At 42.0% G+C, this 10,603-nt stretch overlaps 1 protein-coding gene across 1 annotated transcript; it reads right to left on the reverse strand.

Moving 5' to 3' along the window:
- Positions 1–1,523: 1,523 nt before the first annotated feature.
- LOC144937492 (uncharacterized) lies at positions 1,524–6,729 on the reverse strand. Its single transcript, XM_078864739.1, has 5 exons — positions 6,679–6,729; positions 5,337–6,454; positions 4,056–4,210; positions 2,218–2,465; positions 1,524–1,610 (listed from the first exon to the last, which is right to left on the reverse strand). Exons 1-5 carry the CDS (start codon positions 6,727–6,729, stop codon positions 1,524–1,526), a joined length of 1,659 nt encoding a protein of 552 aa, XP_078720865.1.
- Positions 6,730–10,603: the final 3,874 nt, after the last annotated feature.

Here is a 10,603-nt window from a genome sequence, read left to right on the forward strand (position 1 = left end):
CCATTGTTATGTCGTCCGCATAGTCAAATTTGCGGGATGATGTATTTGGCAGGTCGCTGATGAAGATATTAAACAGGATCCGAGCCAGTACTGATCCCTGAATTAAGCCGTCGCTGACATTTCTTGTACGGCTTGTGTTACCGGAAAGGTGTACCTGGAAGTTTCGATTGCTGAGCAACGAGTTCAGCAGATTCAGGGTTGAACAGCACTTAATGATGCACGCTGCCTTGAGTAGGAGCACATGTCTCCAGATGGTGTCATGGCTGTAGTGGGTTTTTGCTTTCACTGGAATCCAGATTCGATGTAGCTGGTCAGAGAAAGTACCTGCTCACAGCAGCTTCTGGCAGGCCGAAAGCCGGCTTGCCCGATGGGCAGGTATTGCTCAACTATGGGCGCGATTGCGTGTGAGCAGCGTGTTCTCCATCAATTTGTATACCTTCGATAGCAGTGTGGTGGGCTGGTAACTTAAGGCCTGAACTTCTCCAACTTTTGCTGCCTTCTAGGCTCTGGGGATTGTGCCACTTAAATGGACAGTGGTAAACAAGGCCGCGAGCCAGTCTTGGCCGACAGGTCCCAATTTCGTGAGGAATTCGGGATATATGTTGTCGTTGCCTGCGGTTTTTTGGGCCTTAGTGGCCCATAGTGTGTCAAAGATCTATTCCATTGAGTACAGATGGGAGAATACGGAGCTTGTTGGCAGGCTCCTTTCAGTTGCAGTGAGAACTTTGCGCACGTCTTGTTTGTGCTGCTTATTTTTTGTGGCTTTTGTTTTGGCAAAGAGGTGAGAAGCGATTTGCCTTTTTATAGGTGGTATGCTGGTGCCAAGATGGTGAAGGAGATTCCATGCATTGTGGCTGGAGTGTGCTGTTGTCTGGCCGAATTTAGAGCCTCTGAGAGTGTTGAAGCATTTGTCTCATTGCTGGTTCTTTTGAATGCTTTTAGTAATTCATCGATCTCCAGATTTCAGCCACATTGATCATTGCGGTGACAAACATTTTGTAGTTATGTGGCACCAGATCAATGGTTTGCAGCGCGATTTCTGTTTTGCCCTGGAAGGCCAATCAGTTCGCCTTCTGGAGATTCCAGCAATCAACTGGTTTGGATGTGATCAACGGAATTTGAAGACCGATGTGGATGACTGCTGGTCGGTGTTGGCTTCTGGGGAAAGATCCTAGGATTTTCCTTGATGTGGAAAGCGGGAGGCCATGGTGATCTTTGGACACATAGCAGAGGTCTGGATTGTATCCCCATTTACATCGAGCAGAGTAGAAACTGCCTCCCTGTTTAGGGTCGAAAATCAGATAATTTATGGATGACCAGTCAGTGAGTTGATCTCCTGCTTCGTCATTTGTGGAGTAACCTCATTGTGTGTGGTGGCTGTTAAAGTCACCCCACGTATACCAATGGATGAGCTGCTATAGGGATCATTGGAGTTGGCCAGGGACTCTTCGTGATTTGTAGATGTTGATCACTTACACCTGGTCTATTCTGATGGTAATGGCTGATGTTTCATTGGTGATGACTTATTCTGTCACCCCATAGTCTGTAATGCCTTGCTTGATGTAAGTGGCAAGGTCGTATTTCGCATGGTTGATGGTGGAGTCAGTTATCTTCGGCATGGGTTTCCCGGAAGGCAACAACGTCGATGTGTCCTTGATGTAAACACTTGGCGAGCACCTCATACTTTGCACGTGAGAAGCCTTCCACGTTTAATTAATACACTCGTAATGCATATTCTTAGGTATTTTCGGTAAAGTCACGTAAGTAAAAAATAAAAATTAATAAAAGTAAAATAAAATAAAAATCACGACGTTTCGGAGGCAACACAAGCTTCCGTCTTCAGGTGGAACCGTCACAGCCACGACAGCTGTATCAAGTAAATAAGAGATTACAAGAGCTACCACTCCGTATATATAATGGTTGAAGAGGGGAAGGGCCAAGTACGGCACACTTTTTATTAATATGGTAAGGCGAGGCTTAAGACTAAGAATAGACTGCATAACAAAAGACTGCAGTCTTAGGCTGATCTTTTGGCCCCTTAAAATTACTGTTTTTTGGACAGGATTTACACATCCCTGAACTCGAAGCTTTCCATAATTTCCAAAAAGGCCAAAGTAATGGTATTAGTCGTGTAATGAGGCACTTTATGGGTGGGCCACGAGAAGGCTACCATCTCCCACCCTACATATATATAATAACTTACTAAAAGAGACTTACTTTGACTTGTATGCGGGCCGACGTGCAAGCTCTAACGGAGTTGCACACGCTCGCCCTGAGGTCCAGCGTCCCTTGGGTGTCTAGGTCTCCCACGGGCAGCAGCAGAGAGGGAGTCTGGCTCAGCTGAGAGTTGTAGATCAGAAACTCGGTGTGGTTCGACACGGCCTTAAACGAGTAGGTGAGCTGCTGTCGGGACTCACTCTTCCAGCCACTGCATGAGAGCTGGAAGAGCGTCACTGCTGCAAAACCTTGAACATAACATAATAACGATGTGTTGATCTTCGATGTCAAATCTTTACTCCACGTGCTGGGAGCTATTTTAGGAATGAGGAAGTCCCAAGCATGTGCGGTGAAACGTTAGATATCGTGCCTGACAACACGCAGTGCCACCCGAAAAACATGGGAGGGATGTAAAGCAAAACAGCAAACACATGCGCAGTAAAATAATCAAATTCATAATATGATAGAGCATCCGTTATCATAGACAGTGAGTGTGCAGTTGTATTGTTTGATAGTATTATGCTAAAATGTTGCATCACATGCAATCAGAATTATGTGTATGACTTCTAGCCAATTCAAACAAAGCATCGAAGCAATTATTGTTGAATACAATACTCTGGATATAGCATTGCATCGGCACTCGCTTGTCAAGGTGGGACAAATGTGAGTCCAGGTTTAAAGATTATTTAAAAAATAAACTTAAATTCACAGATATATTCTGTGTCCCTCACTGTACAACTATCTACCTGTGCTTACCTTTTTCACATCACACGTGTTAGAATTTCTGTGCAAAATTCCGCGACGAGTTTGATTCAATAATTGAATCATATCTGCGTGTAAAAAGTGAATTGTGGAGCCCCTATAAGAGTGATTGTTTTAAAGAACGAAGAACACAAACTTCAGTACTAACCAGACAGAGGATTGCTCACGCATGTGATGCCGCTGAGAGGGCCAAGACTAGTGACAAAGCTGTAGCTGGCCTCCACGGTACCTCTACCATGGGCAGTAACACTGACTTGGATGTCAAATAGAGCCCCTTCCTTCAAGGAATTCTCAGTGATCACTAAGCCTTTGTTATGAACTCCTGAACATCGCCACCAGCAACAGAAAGCGACAAAATCAATTAAAATATTATTCAAGCAGGAACAAATGCATGCAACCTTTTGAGTATGAATCATACCTCCGATTAGCATGGTTGGCTATGTACGGTGTGAAAGAAGTTCAACATATGGTACATATATGAATTAACATAATGCACTGCTACAAATCAAGTGTATCATAAACAGATACAAAATGTATATGCAGTGGATAAGCAGTGTAATATATATTGAGGTGGATATCTGACCACTAATCAGAATATCACTGCATGCTAACAGGCATTGCGAGTTAGTCCGAGAAAACTACATTGCGCTATAGGCCCCGTGTCGGCATAAGTAACCTCTGTAGTCTGACGAGTATGATTGACTGGCGGTCTGCAGGCAACAAGAGTTCTTCTTATCAGCAGCAGGGGCTGAGACAGCCTATGTTGCTGCTGCAACCAGTTCGCCTTTTGGAGGTTCCAGCGAACAACTGATTTGAAGTGCTCCAATAAGAAACGTAAATTGAAATACTGTGTTCGTTGCATTAAAATATAGTTGCGTGTTTCTTGTAAGTTCAAATGGTTTGTGTCAGGTATTAGAGATTAGATATTATAACCAGTTTTTAAGCAATTAAATATGAGATTATAAGGATGTTTTTACTTAAAATACCATTTTTTAAGGATGTACATTATAGCCATATTGTGGATTATTTGAAAAAGAAAAATACATCTCCAAAACTCATCTCGTAAATACTTATACCTGTGGAAGTCATGTGCTCAAAATCTGTGACAGTTTCGGTATTGGACAGCAGCTTCCATTGATATAGTAAGTTCTCATCGTCGCAGTTACCACACTCGCCTGAGAGCACAAGTGGATCCAAAGTGGTAACCTTGTCAGCGCAGGTATCTCCACAGCTGTCAGAAAATTGTTAAGGATATATCAAAACAAATTAGTCAATAATATTAGATTTGACTCTTTCGTGACTGCAGGAATTACTCTTTGGTTCTTTCGGTAAAGTCTCGTAAAAGATAAAACTATTTAATTTATTATTTTCTCTTTCTATGTGACTTTACCGAAAGAACCAAAGAGTAGTAAATAATATGTTAAGCTACATAATCACTAGGTTAAAAACATATATGAGCTATGTAGCTCTTTTTCAGAAGCGATCTGTCCACAAATGATAGCTCAACGAAATGTCTTATCATTTGGAAATGTATAGCAGCCAAATACTCTAAACACATGTTGATTCTATAATGTGGAGGGAAAAAGCGGAGCGACTTGTAGAAAAATCCATGCAACCACGTGGGGAACATCCAAACTCCAAATATACAGGTGTCAGAGTCAGGATCAAACCCACGCCCTCCTGTATGCTAGGTGAGGTAGTTAAAGTCTCACCACCGTGGCGCCTTTGAATGACAATAACGTATGACAAGAATTATCAGCGTTTGGCAAAGGCATAAGTCATACAGAAACATTTACAATATGACTAACATGCTGCCTTCACATGGCGATATGCCCGATACCGTTAGCATTAAATATAGCCAACGTCAACGTTTTTCTCCAATGACCAAATGAGAATTTGGTGGTACAGTATTCATCTCAATTGTGGACCTCAAGCACTGGTGGAAATTTAACATTTCTATGGCAGGAGCCAGTCTCTCCATAGCGCCACCGCAGTGATTTCACAGAGAGTGGTACACATTGTATCAACACCCAAGATGCTTGCCAAATAATTACTGCATCAGTGATGATAGCAGTTACTACATAGATGTTAAAACATGACTGCATTATTCTGCAGTGGCGTTAGAAGCAGAGGGTGAACCACAATCTATTACTATCATCTTTAACACCATCAGATAATATGCTGTATATGGTCTTTAGCCTGTGTGTTAATCACCACCACCACCATCGTGAACAATAAAGTGGCAAACATGTTTTCTGTTGCATATTATAACGTGAAATTGTTCTTATAAGAAAATCCAATAATGCAGCATGCAGACTACATGTGTAGACTGACGATAGAAATAGCGGCTTACATACCTAATGTAAACATCCAGGGGATTCCCGTCCATCACGGAAATCACTTTAGTTCTGTTGGCTTCACGAGTCCCTTTAGTCGCTGTTACTTGTACCCAGACAGTGGAATTTATTGTCAGCTCGGACTTCGGTATGTATATGGAGCCAATGTCCACATTGACATATCTGCAATCTTGCAATACTTCTCCGGGAAGCACTTTGCTACATTTCCACTGAAAATTAATTCCATGAGCACTACAGTCTCGATTATCTGGATCGTAAGACAGTTCAGATGCATCGATCTGCACGTCGGCTCCGTTGCCAACAGCTGATGTGTCTCCACCAGTGATATGTACTTCTAATGGAGTCGCATGAACAGTGATGGTTATATTGTCAGTAAAGCTTTGTAAACTTATTGGCTGGATGTCGACTGTGACGCGTATTAAAAAGGTACCTTCTGTGAAATAAAATGGCTCAAATTGTTGGTAGTTGGCATCATACCATGGGATGGTTTTAATGTTGCCAGTTTGCAGGGTCGTGATGGACCAGATGTAGTTTGTGTCTTCAAATTGGGCCAAGCATGTCATGTTCACATGAGCCATCAGGTGCATTGCCTCAGAAACTTGGAGTACACGAGTTTTATTGTTGCTTTGCATGTCATCTACGAGTTTCATTGTATATGGAATACAACCGTAGCCATTGACATAAACAACCTGTTCATATGTGTTATTGCCATTGCCAGTAATTTCTTTCACCTTATATGTGTATATGCCAAATTCTGCATAGCTATACAAAAATGATATCGGGTCTGAAAAAGCTGATGTTATTATTGAAAAATGTGACCCCCAATTGTAACAAAAGTCAGGACCAAAAATGAATGTTTGTCCATCCCCAACATCCCAGATGTAGCAGGCAAAGCCAATGGAGACATTTGCTGCTTTAAAAGTAATGTCTCCTTTAGTGTTGTTGGGGCTATATGTAAATTCAGTGGGACCAGCCTTGGTGCAGAATGTCAGAATCTCCATGCGAATGGCTATATCATTTTGCCAATTCACAGGCCTAATCCGAATGCCACTGCTGATCAAGGGCAGTCCAATTGTTGCAACCTTCAGTTCATCAGAACTAGAGAGGCCAGTGAAAAACTACAAAGGCACAAAACACAAATGTCAATACAATGACATGCTATTTTAAGAATCCGAAAGAAAATTATTGCTAATATATATAGACATCTTGCAAGACCAGTATTTAAGAGCTTTATCATTTTACATTAAGTAAATGTAATAAGTAGGGTGGAACGATGCAGTCGTTTGCAGTGTGTGTTAGTCTAATTAAAATGTACAGAGTATATACGTGTAAATGAACTTACCGTGGTGTTTGTGCTAGTCCATGAGAAGGTTTCCGGGCTCATGGTGTCCATGTTGAAGGCTTTCACCCAGCTTGTGTTTAGCCCGTAGAGGGTGTCGATCTCTGGCGCTGATCCTTGCAAAACTAGCCCAGTCACGATTACCCTAGCCTGGAACACTACCAGTAGGTATTGCTTGTTGTTTAGCGTTGCTGGTTTCCAGTAGCCCAAGGTGTTGTTCAGACGGGCCTGGTTAGCATCGAAGCTAACGTTGAATGTGGATGAGGCGGTGATGAGCTTGTCTGGTATGGTGCCTGATTGCAGTCCAATTGGACTAGTATTCTCTGAAAGGCACAGTTCGCACACTTGGTCAATCATGAAATAGTTGCTGCGCAGATAAGAATAGTACTTTGCGTGGAGAAACAAATAAAATAATCTTCCTCTAGCTTTGACAACAAATCGGATAAGAGAAGTTTCACTACAGCACTTAATTTACATTACAAACAAAAGCGATAATCACTCTATGTTTCCTTCATGTATATTTTCGTTGAACGTTCAAAGGCCTACTCACCGTGAGTTGATGTGTTGTTGGTAATGCAGTAGACAGCACTGAAGCCTCTATAAACCCTGCTTTGATCACTCGTCAATTTCACGGTCAGGGTGCCACTGTAAGACTTGAATGAATAAGCAGATGTCACGCTGATGTTGGGCGTCGTCTGGGTCTCATAAACATACACAAAATCAAAATCCACTTCCAATCTGTGAAACAAATGTAAATAAAAAAAATCTGCATTAAAACCCCACTGTAGCGCCCCTGTGTAAATCCACTGCTGGATGAAGGCCATGTCATGCCACGTCGGTCATGGGAGTTTGACCATACTTCACCACACTGGTCAGTGTGGGTTGGTCAAGAGGGAGGGAGGGATGGGCAGTTCAGGATCGTGTAAGATATCACTGACCACTGATGTTATGGCAACCAGATTAATAGCGCAGTGCATTCGCCACCAGTCCCTGCCTCACATTAAACATGCCTCGCAGGGGTAATTCATCACATATCGCTACTTGTTGGCCCATTGTCTCCAGTCAAGTAGGAATTTTTCTGCATTTACATTTGGCTATTCACCATAATCATGTTCTCACAAACGTCTTGCATGTCACCACTGTCAACCTCTTCGATTTATTTCTAAGGGATGTTATGTTACCATGGCAGATCACATGACTATTATTGGAAGGTTGTGATTTGAAATCTGGGTTGGGGGTTGACTCAGACCTTAATTGACTCAAATCATAAGCAAGGAGTGTAATTAACACAAATTGGTAAGGGGATACAAATCTGTCTAAAAAACTGTTTGCATTTAATTTATACTACTTATGATTAGCAAAGAGCAAAACGTTCTAAATGCATACATGTTCTGCCTGGTTTGGTATTGCAAACATCTGAGAATAATAAGTCCCTCGGTTTAAAAAGTCACATGACCTTTTCCAAGATTAGAGTTGTGCCATTGCCAATTTGGGAGCACTTAGTTCAACAGCAACTCACTATTTACAAATGTGAGAAGGCTTATAAAAAGCAACGTTTATCAGCTGATAACTTTAAGCCACGTACATGTTTTACGGTTATACCATTGTAACAAAATATAATTTCTGAGAGTTTCAGACATAGGTAAATTACATAAAAAGTTAAAAAGTGGGTTGTCATGTTGGTTGTACATGTTTTCATGAAAGGAAATGGCTCTCTAAAGTGTGCTTGTCACTTACTGTATATCGGTTATAGTCAAGGTGATTATGGAATTGGGTGGCCCTTTAATAATCCAAGTGCCATCATAATAGAGCGGGTATGTACGTGGGTAGTTTGGGCTGGTGAAATTCCCATATGGACTTGTCAGGTTGAACACAGCAAAGACGATGCTCTCTGCAATGCAAAATGACAAACGCAAACTTACTGCATAACACCACGTAATATTTACAAACAAACCAGTTAGACATGCACTGTAGTTTCTTATGTGGGTGGCACTCCAGCAAAGCAATTGACTCTCCAATTTGTGTTTTTAGGTTCTAGGTATGATGTCCAACGTTTTGCTCCATGTGACTTCTGCTTCTTCAGAAACTGTATTTGGTTCCTGAAGAAGCTCCGAGAACACAAAGCTCCCAGTACAGAAAGCAAAAATGTCAGACATCATGAGAAACAACTAAAAACACGCCGAAGAGCTGTGCAAGACAACTGTGGAAACCTAAGCATCAGGGCCTAGTTGGGCATTTAACTGTGAATCACAGGGTGTGATCCTAGCCCTGGTTGGACATATAACTGTGAATCACGGTGTGATCCTAGGCCTGGCTGGACATGTAACTGCGAATCACAGAGTGTGATCCTAGTCCTGGCTGGACATGTAACTGCGAATCACAGGGTGTGATCCTAGTCCTGGTAATCACAAGGTGTGATCCTAGGCCTGGTTGGGCATTCAACTCTGAAACACAGGGTGTGATCCTAGGCCTGGCTGGACATGTAACTGCGAATCACAGAGTGTGATCCTAGTCCTGGCTGGACATGTAACTGCGAATCACAGAGTGTGATCCTAGTCCTGGTAATCACAAGGTGTGATCCTAGGCCTGGTTGGGCATTTAACTCTGAATCACAGGGTGTGATCCTAGGCCTGGTTGAAGGGAGCTAGCAGTGGTTTCTCTATAGAGATACTGCCCTTAGCCATGGGAATGTGTAAATGAGCACCACCTTGTGCTTGCTGGAGCATGATGACAAGTTCCTCTATGGCATTAGAATGGACAAAAAATCTCAAGGTAAAAAGGGGTTTGACTGTATTTAGCGTGATTGTTTTAGCACTCATCATTTAAATACTGTCTCTACCATTGGATTGTATAACTTCCACCACTTACTTAAGTCCTGCCTATGACCAAATCACTCTTAACGTGCCTGATCTTATCAGATTACACAAGCTAAGCAGAAATGAGCCTGGATAGAGCCTGGATAGAGCTTGGATGGGTGACCACCACCATGCTCAAAACACAGGTGCAATTGGTGGTGTGGAGAGCAATTTCGATAGTTCTGCTATGGATTTTGCAGAGCAATGTGGATTTTGTAGAACTATGCCAGCGCAGTAAATGCTTCGTCATAAGGTAGCAACACTTTATTGATTCCAATGTATTTACATGGCAAATACAAGTGAATTATGTTATATCCTCACTCCTTTCGAATGGTTATCACATAATCCACTGTTATTGGTCATTGAACGAAATTGAAACCACAAAAGTTATGTCACCTCATGTGGTACTGACTAAACGAAATATCTCAAATTTCACCAACTCGTTCAAGCCGTGGTGAACTTCGGTAAAATAACCCCCACGACTTGCATTGAGTGGTAAGGCCCTTATCCAGTTGTGGATTGACAAAAGAGCAGTACATGACAATCAATCTATCAAACTCCATGGGCAGAGAGCCTGTAGGTGTCACTTGTTTCCACTTCCCTCTATCCTGTGCCAACATGCTGAGGCTATGCAAATCTCTCTGGCACCAATTTCTTATGTCATTGAGCCATTCTCTACGGAGTATTTCTCATCTTACAGTTCCCTCCATTATTCCCATCATTACAGTTTTTCTTTTCCTGTTGTTCTGCATCCTGCATATGTGCCCAAACAAGCATAGTTTCCTTCTCACTACCACTTGCATCAAGTCTTATGTTATATTCAGACTTTGTATTACTTATACATTTGTCACTCTTTGTGTCCAGCTAAGATGTAATATCCTACCATATAGCAGTACATTTCAGATGCCAGTATTTTGTCCCTATACATGTACATGATGCTTAAAATGCCTCTAATAGAATAAAGCAAAGCCTCATGCTCACTGGAAGCTGCTACAATGTGTTCATATTCTGTACATATCGTGTACTTAACAATAACTGTCATAGTAATGCTGAAGGTGTTTAATAACTTACCA

This window comes from Lampetra fluviatilis, chromosome 19, assembly GCF_964198595.1.
Source record: "Lampetra fluviatilis chromosome 19, kcLamFluv1.1, whole genome shotgun sequence".
Classification (NCBI taxonomy): domain Eukaryota; kingdom Metazoa; phylum Chordata; class Hyperoartia; order Petromyzontiformes; family Petromyzontidae; genus Lampetra; species Lampetra fluviatilis.

Excerpts from the sequence above, each read along its gene's own strand:
- LOC144937492 (XM_078864739.1), bottom strand. The coding sequence starts at position 6,729 with ATGGACACCATGAGCCCGGAAACCTTCTCATGGACTAGCACAAACACC. Across the intron at positions 4,211-5,336 it reads CCCCTGGATGTTTACATTAG|CTGTGGAGATACCTGCGCTG; the intron begins GTATGTAAGCCG and ends ATTTTCTGACAG. Across the intron at positions 1,611-2,217 it reads CGGCCCGCATACAAGTCAAA|ATAACTGACTCCACCATCAA; the intron begins GTAAGTCTCTTT and ends CCCATGCCGAAG.